We start from the raw sequence: 17,064 nt of genomic DNA, 5'->3' as shown, positions 1-17,064 counted from the left end.
ATATAAATCACTTTTTTTAAATCTGTCTTTAAAATATTCCAATTTCTTTTAGTCTGAACTTCTCATAAACAAATATGATGTTTGTTGCCCCCCGATGGTAGATTTTGTGCCTGCACACTCCCAACACCTGTGCTGCTTCCACTGGTGCTGTATGATTCTTTTGAGACATTATATATGAAAATATTTATATATCTTTTTCTTTTCTTTGTTAAATAAAAGCTGACAAAGGCCTGTTTCTACTCATATTTTATGAAGTTAATACTCTGCACTTAATGCTGACAAGTGAGTCATTGACATATATACCAATTTCCAGATATTTATGACTCATTTCTTTTTATTTTCAGGTAAAAGAATACATCATGCAGCATTAACTTAAATGCATATTTACTATAAGTAGTAATAAGGAGATGATAGAAATAAGCTAAACCTAACCCTAATACCCTCCTCAAATTCTCTATGCTTAGAAAAGCGCCTCTTCAATGACTGCTTTAAGCAGAATCCTATTCTGCTTGTTCTCCGAGATGCTGCTGCCCAACTTTAGTCGATGGCTTTGTTACCTCACGAGAGAGAGAGAGTGTGTGTGTGTGTGTGTAACGTTGCATGGTGGTCTCTTTCCTAGAAATTTCTATTTCTTTGGACGTGCATGAAGAGAGCTTTGTCGAAGCTTCTTCATAGTTTCTCAGCAGCACTTGAAATGAACAGCTTGTTGGATTAACTTGCTCGGTCCTCCACGCAGTAACTAAGAGCTCATCAAAGTAATTAATCCCGAATCATCGTTGCAATCATTTGGAGAATTCTTGTCCTGAGACAATGGATGCCTTTATATGTATGTGCATGCAGATTTGGATCCAAGAAGGAGAGAATGCATCTGTGTGTATCCTTTTCTTGGCCTCCCTCATAAAGGCAATGCTCATCTCTTTCTCTTTGTGGGAGATGTTGGATGCTCTACAAAGGACATGCCTGGGGTTATCCATGTCAGGGCTCGCCAGATTCGGTCCCATAAAGAAATTGCAAGAAGAATTATTCGAACATGGGGTTCCTTTGTGGATGCTCCAAATGAACTGCTTTTTAGGAAGGTTCTCTTTCCTTTGATGCCTCCTGTGTGCAACTCCAACCTACCATACACATGCATATACCTGTAGGATTTAGGCATAAAGATTTGATAATGCTAATGATGGGCACCTTCTTTTACACCAAGGAATATATAGGCATTAAAAGAAGTGGTGGAACAAGATAGAGGAAGATGAATTCTGGGGATTCTTGTCCACCCAGTCTTTCAAAAGCCATTATAATTTGTGCTCTTTTCTAATTTAAGTATCGAATAGATTTTATTGGATGTGCCTCGATGTAATTTTTAAGATTTTTCTACTCCAAATGACTTTACTCTCAAGGAGGTATCACAATATTGAAGAAACATACTTATCGAATCAGTCTCATCTTGTAGATTATTATCGTACATATGTTGTCGAGAGGGTTATAAGTCTAAAGCATGGCTTCTTTTGAGATGAAGATTGACTATGGCGAACTGTGTTGTGTCTTAGCTCCGTGGGTTGTGTATCTCACCAATTCCAACCTATTTGCTTGGAGTGAGTCTATGTATAGTTTGGTGATTGGATCCTCGTGTGTGAGTCTGCATGGCGCACACGTTAATAACGGCCCAGTCCAACTATCTCCGTCAGCTTTCGCAGCACCTCCTTCATGGATGGCCTCACCACAGCATTCCTCCTCGTGCACTCTATTCCCAGTCTTACCACCGTCCCGATGTCATCCGTATAGTTGACCTCGTCACTTAACTCCTCATCTATCATCTCCATGAAGCCACCCTTCTCTCTCAGGCGGCGAGCAGCCCACCCTGCTAAGCCTTCGTGCTCACCACCATCTTGCGCTTTCCTTCCTGTGGTCAACTCCAGAAGCACTACCCCGAAGCTATACACGTCCACCTTCTCGTTGATCTTCTTCGAGTGTCCACACTCTGCAACCACGATTACGGCCTCTGTCAATGAACCGGAGTGGTGATGGAGTAGGTGCTCAATTAGGACCTCACCTGGAGCCATGTAGCCAAAGGTTCCTGCTATGGCCGACGCAGACTCCGGCTCGCTGGCCTTCATCAGCATCCGTGCCAAGCCGAAGTCGGCGATCTTTGCTCCGAAGTTCGAGTCCAGGAGTATGTTGCTGGACTTCACGTCGCGATGGATGACCGGCGGAGTGCAGTGGTGGTGCATGTAGCACAATCCCTTGGCGGCGTCGATCGCGATCCCGAGCCTCTTCCGCCAATCCAGCGGTGGCTGGAAATGCCCTGAACCCGTCCTTGTCCTTCGCCTCCCGTAAAGCCACTGGTCCAGACTCCCCTTCTCCATGTACTCGTAGACCAGGAGCTTAGAGTCTGCGCTCGAGATGCAACACAGGAGCTTCACGATGCTGCAATGCCGTATCGAGCTCAGTACCTTGACCTCCGCCTCGAAGGCCTTCTCCATCTTCCAATCCAGCTGTCCACTATTCCGAATCTTCTTCACGGCCACCACAGCGTCGCCGGCGCGGTTCTCGAGGTTGACCCTGTACACCTGACCTGATCCTCCGCTGCCGATGAGGCTTGCCTCTGTGAGTCCACGTATTATATGACGTTGTGTGAAGTCCAGCTGATGAAACGAAGTCAGCTTGCATGCTGGAAGGTCAGCGGCGTCGGATCTTCGCCGGCAAATCAACATTCCGGTCACAACTAGCATCAAGAACATAACCCCACCGAGCACCAAAGAGATTGGGATCAGTCTCCCTGATAGCTTGTTTGGGCCGGCATGTGCACAGATATTGAGATTTTCTATACGCTTGGATGAGCAGAGGCCAGGATTGGATAGAAAGCTCCGCTCGTAAGCTCGGTTCTGCAACTGCAGAGGTACCTCTCCGGTGAGCTTGTTGTAGGTCAGGTTAAGGAGGTTGAGCTTAAGGTTGCCGATTTCAGGCGGTATCGATCCCGACAGCCGGTTGTTCGAGAGGTCGAGCTCGGTGAGCACCTCGAGCAACCCCAGCTTGGCCGGGATACCTCCTGAGAGGTGGTTGTCGCTGAGATCAAGCTGGGTGAGGAACTTCAAATTGGAAATGCTTGTCGGTATCGAACCAGAGATCCGATTTCCCTGGAGCAAAAGAACCTGGAGCCTCGACATTCCTGTGAGTTCCGCCGGAATTTCGCCGGAGAACATGTTGTTGCTTCCCCGAAACACCAATAGTCTCGACGCCCGTGTGGGGATCCTTCCCGAAAACCTATTGTCGTTCATCACCAGCCGAGTCAGGTTCGGCTGCAACTTGTCCGGCAGAACGCCGGTGAAGTGGTTGCGGTCGATCAGCACGGTGGTCAAGTTCACTGATGTCGACCAAATTCGTCGGGGGAACTCGCCGGAGAAGTTGTTGTTGTAGAGCTGAATGTCATTCAACCCGTAGCAGTCGGCGAGAGAAGCCGGCAGCTCCCCGGTGAGGTTGTTGTTGAAGACCACCACCGACTTAAGTGCTCTGTTTGCACAGAGGCCTTGGGGCAAGCTGCCGGAGATTCTGTTGTTGGACACCTCAAGATTGGTCAGATGGGACTGCTGCCCGAGCTCCGGCGGCAAGACACCGACTAGATGGTTGTCGAAGAGCCTGATGTCCCGGAGATCGCGAAGGAGGCCGATGCCTCTGGGGATCTCACCGGACAGGCTATTGTTATACATGAACAGAATGCGGAGATTGCGGAGATTTACGAATTCCTCCGGTATCGATCCCGTCAGCCGGTTCATCGAGACATCGATCTCCTCCAAGTTCAAAGCCGCGATCTTGCCGGAAATCTCTCCCGTCAGCTTGTTATCGAACAAGTAGAGCGTCGTCAGCTTCTCCAGCGACCATATGGCTGCAGGAATCGAGCCACTTAAACCGTTCCGCGCGAGGTCGAGGTGGTCAAGCTCTGCCAGCCGCCCGAGATCCTCCGGGATCTCGCCGACCAGGTTGGCATGGGTCATCCACAGGTACGTCAGTCTCGTCATGTTCCCGAACTCGACCGGGATGCGCTGACTGGCGAAAGGATTGTAAGCGAGAGTGAGGCTTTCGAGCATGGAAAGGTTACCGAGCTCGGCCGGGAACGAGCCATCGAAGAAATTGCAGTGAAGATTGAGGGTGTGGAGTGAGAGGAGCCGGCCGATGGAAGGAGGGATGTCGCCGGTGAAGTTGTTATAAGAGAGATCAAGGTGAAGGAGCTGCGACGACAGCTTATGGATATCAGAAGGCAGCTCCCCAACGAGAAAGTTCTGAGAGAGGTCGAGGTACTGGAGGTTGGAGCAGCTGTAGAGACAAGTCGGGAAGCCGCCAGGGATTTCATTGTAAGAGAGGTCGAGGTGAGCGAGGCTGGTGAGGTTGCAGAAGAAGGGTGGGATGGGTTCAGTGATGTTTATATTGGGGAGAGACATGGAAGTGACCGAGCCATTGCTGCAGCGGATTCCTGGCCAGTTGCAGTAGGGGGAGGAGACGTCCCACGAGCTCAGCGCAGGAGCGTTGCTCCAATGACTTCTTATGTCGAAGAGGACGAGCCTCTCCTGGTCATCGCCGTGGGCTACGGCGGCTTCGGAGATGAAGAGGAGGGGAAGCCATAGAAGAATCGAGCTGCGCAGGAGATGCGCCGAGGGAGAGAAGAAGAAGAAGGCAGCTTTGTATGGTTCTGCGCCCATCTGAAGCTTCTTGAGCACCGATGGATTGCGTGGGACAATGGCGACATGAACTGATCCGACTAAATCAGTAACGGATAAAGTACCTGAGACGGATCTCATGATGGCATAGGTGGAAGGGTGGTTGACCCGAGCAACATGACTCCCACGCGGCGCACGCATGCTGTCATAGGAACGGCCCAAATTGTGGGGATCGTTGACTCGACTTGACCTCGAGTCAACAACAAAAAGACACCTAACCGAATATACAAAATTGACTATTGAGTAAACTCGATCCCGAATCTAAAAAGCACAGGAAAAGAAATCGGGTGATCATGTCACGTTTAATCTAACGAAGGTGTCCTATAAAGACCACCCAAATCTATTGCTATGGATCTTTGACAATCCCACCGAACTAAGACTAATAAACAGTCTACGATTCATTACGAGTGTAAATGAGAATCAAATCTTAGCGTAGCTTCATACAAGATATAGTGGATCAAGTAAAGCTAGACCTAATCTTGCCTAATTCTCAGGATCGGCTAATTATATAGTATTGTGTGGTATCTTCTTAAGCCCAATTCATGAGAAAGGTTTAAAGCCCAGGAAAAGAGAAACGAATACAGAATTGGGCCGTCCTCACAGTAAAATTGGGCCTTACGTGACTTAAAAGCTCCGACATCTCATGTTTTCTCGGACAAAAAATAAAACATTATGGCCGAAGTAACATATTTAATTGAGTGTATATAGGATGATATGTTCATTTACTTGTGTATCTATCAAATTAACTTAGAAGTCTTGTTCGACAAAGTTTACATGTAAGATGTTGGTATGATCATAATCGTAATGCACTATATGGATTTACTAATGATCGAGGGTCTAAAATTGTATTCGATATATTTTTTAAATATATTAAATAGTTTACATATATATCACTTTTTTTAAATATATTAAGAAGTTTACAATTGTTATGGTTTCACACTGTCGATCGTGAGTCAGCTTGGATCTAAAGACATAGGGCGTTCGAGAAATTCACGTGATAGTTCTTTGTGGTAATTGATCGAGCCTTAAAGTAGATAAGGTGATATCGAGATGGTGTTTCGAATGTAGTTGAAGTATCTAAGGTAGGCTCGAGAATGGACTAAGGTGGATTCCAACTTATCGATGATTTTCTATACAAAAGAGTGTTTCTCGATATAACCTCTTGGACTCCCAAATTAACTTTATGATAGTTTTATAATGTAAAAAGGATCAATTGGAGAAGGATCTGACTCCCTCAACTAGTGTTACAGGTTAGCTTTTGCGCTTATTCAGTCAGATGAATAACTTATAATGATTGTAATAGCTTCCCACTGATGTTCCATCAATAGGGGTAGTAGGCTTATAATAACCATAACGTCTTCCCTTTAGAATTCCGTTAACAGGGGGTGGTAGATTTATAATGATCGTAACATCTTCCCTCTGACACTATCAATGAGGCAATAAGTCTGTAATGATCGTAATGCCTCTACTTTGGCATTTCGTCCATGGGGGCAACAAGCATGTAACGATCATAATATCTTTCCCCTAACATTTTGCTCGCGGGGATCGATCTGAGGAGGGTAGATCCAATTGGTCACTCATGCTAGTCACATGTGCCCAACAAGCTAATCACATAAGTGATGACACATGTGACTTGACACACAGTCTTTTTACTTATTATTATTATTTAATATTTTATTACTTTATATTGTTATTATTGTGATATCCATATATCTGTGCAATGAGAATCGAATCGTGATGAGATCATGATAATGAAACTGATTCGCCTTTAAAAACATGTCATAAATAATCCTGGTTATAGGTTACTCGAGAAAGACATCGAGATAACTGGACAAACTGGTATATTATATACCAGTACATATGATGGAGGCAGTTAATCTCATAGCTGCTCATGTGGGGAAACTAGGGCTATAGTGCAAGTGCTCATTAGAGAATGAGTTTTTAGATTGATATGCTCACGGAATGCTAAATGGTTAATGATACATATAACGATACCATTGTCGCAATGGTGTACATTATCTTTAAACTTGAGACACCAAGGATGTCCTGTATGAGTAGTCCACTATTTGATACCGAACTTATAGTTTAGAAGTTTCAGATCTAGCACAGTTGGCTATCGGAAGTGATAGTCAACCTTATGAGGATTATTGAGTGTTGATAGAGGATCATCCACTCTCAGTGTTATGAGAAGAATATCTCATATGTTCTTGCACAAATAAATCCCTAGTTAGGGTCATTCGAATTGAGAGAGAAAGAGTTCTCTGGGAGACTCCGATTAGAGCGAGATTCGAGTAGAAACCATATAGTAACTGAAGACAGATAAGTCCGATGAATTGGATTCCCTTGTATCATCTAGGGACTACGACGTAGTGACCTAATACGTTCGTAATTGATAAATCGAGTGAATTATTATAGAGATAATAATTCACTGAGTTAGAATGAGTTTTGACAGATATGACTTACAACTTTGATATTGGGCCTAGAAGGTCACGCACATATAGTAAGCATTGCGACGAGTAAAGGTTCGAATATGAGATATTCGTCAATACTCCTATCTTATTTGATATTTAATGAGCTCATGAATTATTGGATCCTATGGATGAGATCCTATGAGATCCAATAAGAGCCAATGAGAGATTATTAGATAGAGATCCACTAATCTAAAAGGCTTTAGTAGTTGGATGAAGATTCAATACCCAATAGGATAGGATCTATTAGGGTTAAGTTGACAGGGGATCTCTATAAATAGTAGGGAACCAAAAGCTTATAGGCCAAAGGTTTTTAGTTGTCATCTCCTATTCTCTTCTCTCGTTTTTCTCCTTAGATAGCGGGCTTGGAGATTTGAGGAGTATCATCACTACATGGATCACCGTTAGAAATGAGGACATTTGACCTCATTCACCCTCTCTTATAAATCTTATTCACCCTCTCCTATAGATCTCATTCACCCTTGGATCTATAGGGATTTAGGGATATACAATCTTCCTAGGTAATACAATCTTTCATATACATAGTTTTTTGTTTTACAGATTTTGTGTACTAATCTTTGCATGATGATGAACAAATTTTATGAAAAATTTAAAAAAATTTATTTTTATGTTCTTCCACTAATGTCAACCCCAAAATTTCCTACGATCTGTATATTACTATCTACATAGGCTAACTGAGTTAGCCCAAATAACTCCCTATGGACTATCAGGATGACAAAGCTCTTATTTTTTTTATGTTAATGCCTTTGTAATGATAATATATCTCAAGGGATATGATTGATTGTCAAAATATTTCCTATCGAAAATCACACCTTATATTGTATTAGAGTTGAAAACATTAATTAGGATAAAGATTTCAAATTACTGACAGAGTTATTTTTTCTTCTTTTATTATTTTCCAAAGGACATATTAAAACGTATTGAGACTTCATTAATTGTGGCATTATGCCACAACTTCTTACGTAAGTCAATAGGAAATGCATAATCAATTCAGTCACAATTAAGAGTCGTTTGTTTGAGAAAATGCTGAGAGAAGACTGAGCTCATCGAAGGAGGCTTTAGGTGTTCGATCAAATTCCCTTGTGGGGTTGCGTCAACCAGGCTTAAATGCTTTGAGGGAGACCTCCTCCCAATAATACACCGCCATTGTTGCCACCTTAGTTTCCAAACCACTCTTTAATGAGGTCACTCTCTTCCCCACCTATCTGTTCCATCACCCACACCAATAATAATACCATAAAGCAGTGATGGCCATGTAAACCATTAGGTCTCAAAACATGGTTGAATGATTCAGTCGCATATGGCGTGCATTCGTTTCTCTCACAATTTGCACCAAGGTCTTACATATCTTCATGTGTGGCTACAAGGCCTAGTTATGGGTGTACAAAGACATGCGATTCCAAAGATGATATCTAACTTCTCATTGGCAAGCACTTTACAGGTCAGATTCCAATTATGTTTAGGCTATTCAAAGAGATTGCATCAAATCGGAGCCAGTAGAGCACTAGTCATTGCCCTCAATCATTGTTATTGATGGACACCATGTCTTTTTCTTGGTGGGGCACAAGGTTTTAATGTGGAAACAGGGACTTCGTGCTTGTAGCTTCTTCCTTCTTGGCACCTAATGAGTCGTGTTAGCATTCTCCCTCATACAATCCCCTCGAACACCACCATGATTGATTGATGAAGAGCTGGTTTTGAACGACTTTCTTATGTTTTATGACAAGAAACTTCTAAAACATGTTGAGATGGCAATTAGGGTTCTCGAAGAGCTAGCTAGAGAAGACACGTCAAAGTGGTCGGTGGGCCATAGTGAGAGTAGACTTTTGTTGACCGTAAGAAATGGACTGAAAACAAGTGAAGATTTGCTTTCTCTACAGTGCTACGAGTGGGTGGGTTTGAACAACAATCAAGTCATTTGGAAGAAATTAAATGGAAAGTCAACATCTAACTTAATGATATATGCATGATTAGCATTTATCTATTATATTCGGAATCAGGTTGCGCTAGTTCTGTGATACATTGACAGTGAAGTCAAATTTATTATCATGCTATCATTAATTACATATCATACTGATTTTGTGATTTTATGTATTGCCCATGCTGTTGATATATAAGTTTTGATGGGACTTGTTTTTGAAGTTGGTAAAGGGATCTCTTCTTATGTATGTGATTGATTTGATTGTCTTCAATCCTACGAATAGGATTGTGACATATACAAAATATACAATAAAGTTCTTAAGTTTTTTGTTTTTCTCGTTTCACTTCTATCTATATTGTGAGTCTTCTTCTCATGTGATTCCCCTGTCATTATAATTATCCTCGGATTCTTCTCCATAGACTTCACTATGACATATCATGAACATAGATAAATAACTTTAGCTTGAATATATTAACATATCCCTCAACAGAATAGAGGATTTCCTCAACAGAGTAGAGAGATTTTCTCATATAGTTGAAGAAATCTTATCTTCTATCACTTTGATCTTCATCTACCATCCTTGTGACCATCGAGTCTTCCTCTAACTAAAGGTCAGCCTCGGTGAGCTATCACCACTCTGACTAGTGTATTGACTAGTGCCCTAATGCCTCCACTATCGTCATATCAAAAGGTTTAACTCCATTGCACACCATAGGTCGATGCCACTACTTTTTGGAAGAAGACCATCGTCGAATCACCCTCCACCTTCAGTCTTCACCGATTGAGTCTCATAACTTATTATGCTTGTAAAAAACACAATCTTGATGAAGATTGTAACTTATTATGCTTATGAGAATAATAGTAATAATAAACAAAGTCCTACGGGATTTATTCAAGAATATGATATTTATTATGAGGAAATACTTACTTCAGCGGGATTGACTATAGTTATAACCCATATTGCTCTTTTAGCTATGTGTCATTGGAAACTCTATCAAATGGATATCAAAAATATATTTCTCAATTGCCAAACAAGTTTAATTATGCTCTGTTATCATCAAATTTTCAATTGAGTGTTTATGATATTGCTTCGTTCCTCGGCAAAATATGCCTTACATATTTAAAATTAATGATTTAATCAAAGCTTCTTTACTTAATAATTTAAAATTAATGATCTTGACTCTCTTACATATTTTTGGGATTGAAGTATCTTCTTCTTATGATTAACATATGCCTCAGAACTTATGACTTGAGCCAAATATTATCTACATGTATTGAATCAAATATTAGATTATGTACAGAGATCCATTAAAATATATAACTCTTTATCTACAGAATAATTAAATCTTTTGTATAAACAGAATAATTTTTAATGGGCTTCAATTCTTTATCCCACGAATAAATGTTTTGCTACTATATTTTTTTTGGATTTTTGATTTTTTTAGAGGAGTAAGAAACAAAGTGTTGTTGCTTATTCTAAGTCCCGAGTCAAAATATGGTGCTGTTGTTGATAGTACAATAGATTACTTTACCATTTATGGGTCTTATTTCAATCTTCAACACAACTCAACTCTAACGTATTCAGATCGCTCACAACAATATCTATCATAAAGGCATAAAGTATATTGCGATTGAGTGTCATTTTATATGACATTATTTTTGACATGACAATCGGTAATTACTAAGCCATTTTCATCATGGTGAATTGGTCTTTTAGTTTCCAAATTTAAACTGATTTCTACCGAGTCATCTTAAATTTGCAGGGCTGTGTCAATCTCATATGCCTTGATTTAGTACAGAGAGAGAGAGAGAGAGAGAGAGAGAGAGAGAGAGAGAGGGAAGAGAAGTATGAAAAGATAAACCATTTAGAACGTCCATAGTTGAGGTGTGACAAAGAGTTTATCCTGTAAGGCCTACGAAGATTACCACTCCCTTTATGATGGCCAAAGGATATACCGAAAGCAAAGCAGAAGTAAGCAGCATAGATTCACCTTTTATATAAAGTAAGAAGACAATCTCAGGCTCGTCCCAGTAACTCATTCCTGTACTGTTTGTATTCCGGTGTCATCGGTGTCCACTGCTGTAGACGAAGCTGCTGGTAGAACCTCTTGATGAACTCTTCCGCCTCCTGATCGATATGGGTGCCCACCTCCTCACCCTCCTCGTTCAATGGGAAGGGCGAGTCCGTGATCCTTAGCTGGCGCGCCCCAGCCGGGCTCTTCCCAAAGCTCCAGTTCATCGGGGATGGAGATGGCGATGCCATGACCGACTCGGCATCGGACACTTGGGAGTTGAGTATCTCAAACGCCTTCGCTACCGCCACGGCGTCATAGTCGTAGTCGTAGCGGCGGTGGCGGTTCTTTCGCTTGATGGCATGGAAGGACGGGCGTGAGGGAGTGTTGCTGCAGCTGAACTCCACCGCCTTGGGGCTGTAGAAGGAGCGGTTGGGGTCCATGGACCGGCACGAGAAGGCCGAGCTCATGGAGGTGACGCCATGATGGTGGTGGTGGTGGTGGAAGGTCACGAGGTTACCGATGGCTTTTCCGGCGATCTTGCCGCGCTTGAGGAGGAGGTGGAGATCCATCATGAGTTTGTCCTTGGCGAGGCCTTTCCGGAGCATGTAGAACACCACCCTCGCTATGTGCCATAGCCTCTTGGCTGCGCTCGACGACTCCATTTGGACCTTGTCAGGCAATGTCCGTTTACCCTTTTTGGAAGGTCCTTATGCAAATAAAGAGAGAGAGAGAGAGAGAGAGCGCGAGCTAAGGTGGGAATTGGGAGGAGTGGCTTTGGAATGAGAGAGCGAGAGGGTGGTGGAAGCATGGGAGGCTATTTAAAGGGCAATTAAAGGCTGAAGAAAAATCATGAAATCATAAACAATAAAGAATTGTGTCAATACATAGAACAGATGGTGAGGGTTTTTCTTCAATTATTGGTGCGGAAATTACTAGAAAGTACTCAAAGTCTCTAAAGGGTTTGGGGGGGGGGGGGTAATCAGAGAAAATTAAAAGGTGGTGTGAGGACTTCATGGTAATTTGGCATGGTAAAGGGCGAAAAGCCTCCATCACCGGATGGGTGGCGAGAAGGAAATGGATGGCACCTATCATGCCACGTCTCGTCGAGGTGGGCCTGCTCATAAATGTTGGCGTGTACGCCACAGTCTCCCGGTCACCGTCTCCGAACGAAACAGTGTCGCCTTACTGCGTTACTGCTGTTTAGCCTTCACTGTAAGAACTGTGTGCGTGTGTGTGTGCTGAAGCAGCAACAGCTGAAGTAGTGAAGAATGTAATGGAATGTTAATTGTGATGTGTGGAAACTTGCATGTTTCTTTGTGGAAGAGATCTGCAGGCTTGGAACCTAACAGCTTGTGTCTGAAGAACACAAGTGCATCTGTACAGTGAACCATCACAGTAGGATACAGCTGACAGGACGAAGTAGCAACGTATACCGAGACTCTTCTACTTTCATGACACTGGTAGAGCCACCAATAATTGCTTGTCATGAAGCTCTCACAGAAGCCCAGCACCAAGGAGTCACAGTCACCGCACTGGTAGAGCCTGCTGCTGATTCATGTGCTACTCACAAACATACCTTAATGCTAATCTGTGCTGGTAGGAATCTACTGTATTCCAAGATCTTATCCACTGGGAAAGCAGAAGGAAGCATAGGCAAAGGAGTTTTCCATGTTGTCGAACACATTCTCCATCTGAATAAAGAGAATTAGCTCTGTTGAACTGGATTTCTTAGAACTGAACATTGCCCTGTGTCCTAACTTTGAATGATGTTAGAGGATTAGAGTTCTACTCCTTTTCAGGACACCCATCATAGATAACCTTAATGCTTCTAAGAGCCAAAACTAGGAAGTCAGGCAGTTCATCGTTCACTCTAAACTAAGGAGCTAAACTTGATGAGCATCTGTAGACTATGTTAAGGAATTGATCATACTCACCCAACTTTACAAAAGTAGTGACTGTTGTCGTCTTTTCCTTTTAGCCAAAACCCGAGGATTGCTTCTATGCGTACTGTGGTCTGCAAATGACATTCTCTTTGCTTGGTATACATAAAAAGTACGTAGTCTGAATCAAAAGCTTCTTCCATTTCCTTCAGAGTTGCACAAAGCCTTTACTAAAAGATGTTTACTGTAGCTGTACAACTTGTTAAGTTGGAGATGCTGTCTTCTGTGTAAGCAAAGTTGCATGCATATCCATCTAACCCATATACTTTTCTACATTACATTATAAAACAAAGTGGCCCAAATCAATTATTCATTTCCTAAAGTATGTGAACTTTGCCTTTGTAGAGGTGGAGACGATTGAGATCCAGCAATGGCTGGTCTAAAAGAGGAGATAAGAGCGAGAAAAGAAAAAGTTATAGTGTGACAGAGAAAGGCCTAATCATTAATTAGGCAAGTGAAGAAAACAAAATTAATGAGCATGCATGAGCTTATAGCTCAATTATTGCAGATATATTTCTAATCCTTCTCACATCTTAACATGGACATATGGTAGACATATATCCATTTCTATAGTTCTCAACAAGAAAACACAGAGCTTGAGGAGGACAAGGATGAACAAAGCTATGATCAGGAAATGTTTAAGCCATAAGACACAAATGCAACATAATTAATCAATCATATCATACAAGCAATCATTTGCAAGCTGAAACGGTGACATCTGACCATTTGGGTGATGGTACATTTGCCAGCCACAGATTGTGATTGTGACTGTGACGTTGCCATCACCTACTGGCTGTTCTTTGGTGTATATGCTAAGGTCCGCACCATTAATGGTGATAAGATCTTTTCGTGCTCTATGGCACTCTCCTAAGTAGCTTCCAAAGACGGTATCTTATGAACTCGGTGATTATGCTATACGTATAAATGGATCAGATATCACGAACCAGATGTCCAATCCGACCCGAAATGCCGAATATGAATCCTCATGTACATGTAATAGTTAGATCTGCCACAATAATATTTGCATGCTTTTCTCCATATAAGTATTGTTAAGTTGATTTTTGATTGTCAGTCTCTAACGGAGAGTCAATCAAAGGTCCTTTCATACTTGTCCTGAGTTGATTTCAATCAACACAATCATTGCCCGATTCCGATTATATCGAACCTTATATTTTTTATTTATATTTTTGATAGAGAGGTTTGTATCTCGAGACGTACGAAAGGAATAATTTTATAGAGAACTCCTAATACTATTACTCTTGTAGTAGACATAGAGTACGAGGAAGATGATGTGTCTCATCTGAAATTAATTACCATCGTGGTGCACCAAATACGAGATATGATAATATTTAGTCCATTGAGTCGAGGTATCAATCACGTGATACTAAGATATTAGTCTCATAGTGTTAAAGTGTCGATCATGTAACGATGAGATGCCAACCATATGATGCTAGAGTATCAATTTTATAGTACTATGTGTCAACCATAGAGTGTTGAGATAACATATCTATACGATAATCTTTTCGTACATACCAAGCTTGAGATAAGCATGGAGTGGAGCTTGTCCATCTTGCCCACACAAGAACTCAAAACCTTCTTTCTCCTCGCCAAGCATGCGGAGCGTGTTCTCTTCGTCAACTTAACCCTAAAACAGCCTTCTAAGTGGCATGCATCCATGAGTATCTAAAAGCACTGATGATGACCAAGGAGTCCAAGTTCGCAGCAGGGAAACAAACCTCACTTGCTCAAACTTTCTGTGACTTCTTGGAGACTTCCTTCATCTTCCCGCTTTCGCCAGGGTTCTCGTGAATGCCTGATGTGCCAATCCATGGCCTGAAAGGAACCAAGTCACCATGCTGATCTAGCTACGTATGATGTCCGTCATGCAGCGTCGCATACATGGCCGGGATTGATCTGCATGTGAAGCTTTTTGGCATCAACATTTTTCTGTAATTATTACCCACTCGAAATCGAGTTGTTCCATCGACAAGTCTGCTTGCTTTGACGAATAATCGTGTCACGATGAAGATTATGGGTTTTCTTAATTAATGACAGCCAACCAACGAAAGATTTTTCATGTGAGTAAGTAAACAAAAAGGATTACCAAAGTGGTTTAAAGCCACTCAGAAGATTGAGGTTAGGAATTAAAGAATTGTTTATGCATTCATAGCCATAAACTACTGCTATGTATGTTCACGAAAAGTCTAGGGTTTTCAGGTCCTTCTCTTTCAGGTCTTGGTCTCAGCCACTGCTATAAATAGAGGTGTAGGTTGGAGTCCCCAAGTCATGCTGATAGATACCACCATTCACCAATGGCAACCAATGGAGAGACGCTAATCGCTTCCTACCCAAGAAACAAGCCCGACGTTCCCCAGAGGCCTCGGAGGATCTCAATGGAGGGCCTTCAGAGGGCGATATCCGACCTCTCCTTCCAGCTCGGCAAAGAGGCTGTGGAAACAGCACTGCCGCCCATATCCGAGGTGGAGGACGCCAAGTGCGAGTGCTGCGGCATGTCCGAGGAGTGTACGCCCGAGTACATCGGTCGCGTGCGCGAGAAGTTCTCCGGGAAGTGGATATGTGGCTTGTGCTCGGAGGCGGTTAAGGAGGAGATGGTGAAGAACGGAGGGAAGCAGCAGAAGGCTCTCGAGGCACACATGAGCGTGTGCGTGAGGTTCAACAGGATCGGGCGGACGCACCCTGTGCTCTACCAGGCGGACGCCATGAGAGAGCTCCTGAGGAAGTCGTCGAGAGCGGGAAGGGCGCAGTCTAGCAGCCCCAGGGACAGGGAAGGGGTCAAGAAAGGGGGGATCACGAGGAGCTCAAGTTGCATTCCAGCCATAACCAAGGAGATCAACAAGTGCACAGCCCTGACCGATCGACTCAAGCCATGAGTGTTTTACATGGATGGCCAGATTATGTTCCTAGCTCGAGGGTTTTTTTTTGGTGCAGGGAGTGATCTCTCGTAATTGTGACCCTTGACCTTGGTTGTTGACTTTTCTTCCTTTGTCAATGAACCTTCTCTGTCTATCATCAAAGTTGACTTTCGTGCAGGGGTTAGTATTCAACCCTGCCATTGTCTGTCCATTCTGTAATGTTGGCTGAATATAGTTACAACATGAAGAACAAGTAGAAGCATTTCTGGTTTCATAACATTGACTACAAACATCACATTCAACACGAAGATTAAGAAAACACTTGAAGAAGTTGCAGACTAATATAGCAGACACCAAAGATCTCAACTATAATCCCTCGTTTGGTAAGCCTAAACGAAACAGAGACACTATCTATGATAGATATGAGCAGTAAGAAGCCACGAATAGAAGGGAACCAAGCGCCACCATGTCACGAAGAGACGCAGCTGTTGCTGTCCATGAGACTGCAGAACTCGGAAGCGGAGATGGCGCCGGCCCGGCAGCCGCAGGAGGTCGCTGAGCATCCAATGCCTCTATCATCACTCTCTGTCCCCTCTTGCAGTGGTCGACGTCGCCGCTGACGAAGTAGTAGAATCCGGGCTGGTCCAGGAGAAAGACTGTGCTGCCGTCCTTGGACGCCGACCCACCTCCGGTCTCATTGCAATGGTAGTATCCTCGTTTACTGACCCTAACGACAGAGTCGTTCTTGTAGTCGAACGCTGCAAGTGAGTCAAGCAATTCAAGCGCCGTCACTTACTGTTACTGCACTGGCAGAGCACGCACGAAGCACTCACCGAGCGAATCGCCGACGCGGAACGCGTACTTGCCAGCCCAAGTGTCGTACATGCCGGCGTCGTTCTTGTCCGGCTCCCGCCATCCCTCGGCGTCGCCAACCCTGTAAAGGTTGGTGGCTCCGACGAGGGAGCACATGGTGGTCATCATGATGATGCACAGGGCGGAAGACGAAGCCATCGTCTCTCTTCTTCTCCTTTCTTCGGTGACCGGCACAAAGACTCGGGAAGGTTTTCAGGGAGGGAGAAGTCGAGAAGGTTTGATGGCGGAGAAGCGACAGCATGAAGGAAAA

General features: G+C 43.3%; 5 protein-coding genes across 5 annotated transcripts; 1 reads left to right on the top strand and 4 right to left on the bottom strand.

Annotated features, from left to right (window-relative positions):
• Positions 1-1,646: 1,646 nt before the first annotated feature.
• Positions 1,647-2,804, bottom strand: LOC135680118 (receptor-like protein kinase 5). The gene has a single exon (XM_065194103.1). The coding sequence runs from the start codon at positions 2,730-2,732 to the stop codon at positions 1,647-1,649; it is 1,086 nt and encodes a 361-aa protein (XP_065050175.1). The 5' UTR covers positions 2,733-2,804.
• On the bottom strand, positions 2,805-4,844 carry LOC135680117 (receptor-like protein 52; the record flags this gene model as incomplete). The annotated part of the gene is made up of 2 exons (XM_065194102.1): positions 4,105-4,844; positions 2,805-4,035 (listed from the first exon to the last, which is right to left on the bottom strand). Coding segments are annotated over exons 1-2 (1,971 nt in total), but the record flags the coding sequence as incomplete, so codon positions are not given.
• Positions 4,845-10,960: 6,116 nt separating this feature from the next.
• LOC135679888 (uncharacterized) lies at positions 10,961-11,929 on the bottom strand. Its single transcript, XM_065193875.1, has one exon. It carries the CDS (start codon positions 11,788-11,790, stop codon positions 11,131-11,133), a length of 660 nt encoding a protein of 219 aa, XP_065049947.1. The 5' UTR covers positions 11,791-11,929; the 3' UTR covers positions 10,961-11,130.
• Positions 11,930-15,347: 3,418 nt separating this feature from the next.
• On the top strand, positions 15,348-16,203 carry LOC135679887 (uncharacterized). The gene has a single exon (XM_065193874.1). It carries the CDS (start codon positions 15,381-15,383, stop codon positions 15,957-15,959), a length of 579 nt encoding a protein of 192 aa, XP_065049946.1. The 5' UTR covers positions 15,348-15,380; the 3' UTR covers positions 15,960-16,203.
• A 48-nt stretch (positions 16,204-16,251) lies between these two features.
• Positions 16,252-17,064, bottom strand: LOC103991787 (early nodulin-like protein 17). The gene is made up of 2 exons (XM_009411332.3): positions 16,775-17,064; positions 16,252-16,699 (listed from the first exon to the last, which is right to left on the bottom strand). Exons 1-2 carry the CDS (start codon positions 16,950-16,952, stop codon positions 16,353-16,355), a joined length of 525 nt encoding a protein of 174 aa, XP_009409607.3. The 5' UTR covers positions 16,953-17,064; the 3' UTR covers positions 16,252-16,352.

Source organism: Musa acuminata, chromosome BXJ1-7, assembly GCF_036884655.1.
Source record: "Musa acuminata AAA Group cultivar baxijiao chromosome BXJ1-7, Cavendish_Baxijiao_AAA, whole genome shotgun sequence".
Classification (NCBI taxonomy): domain Eukaryota; kingdom Viridiplantae; phylum Streptophyta; class Magnoliopsida; order Zingiberales; family Musaceae; genus Musa; species Musa acuminata.
This window is presented reverse-complemented; position numbering and strand designations above follow the sequence as displayed.

Coding starts and splice junctions, on each gene's coding strand:
- LOC135680118 (XM_065194103.1), bottom strand. CDS start 2,732: ATGTTCTTGATGCTAGTTGTGACCGGAATGTTGATTTGCCGGCGAAGA.
- LOC135679888 (XM_065193875.1), bottom strand. CDS start 11,790: ATGGAGTCGTCGAGCGCAGCCAAGAGGCTATGGCACATAGCGAGGGTG.
- LOC135679887 (XM_065193874.1), top strand. CDS start 15,381: ATGGCAACCAATGGAGAGACGCTAATCGCTTCCTACCCAAGAAACAAG.
- LOC103991787 (XM_009411332.3), bottom strand. CDS start 16,952: ATGGCTTCGTCTTCCGCCCTGTGCATCATCATGATGACCACCATGTGC. Junction 16,700..16,774: donor CCGCGTCGGCGATTCGCTCG/GTGAGTGCTTCG, acceptor ACTCACTTGCAG/CGTTCGACTACAAGAACGAC.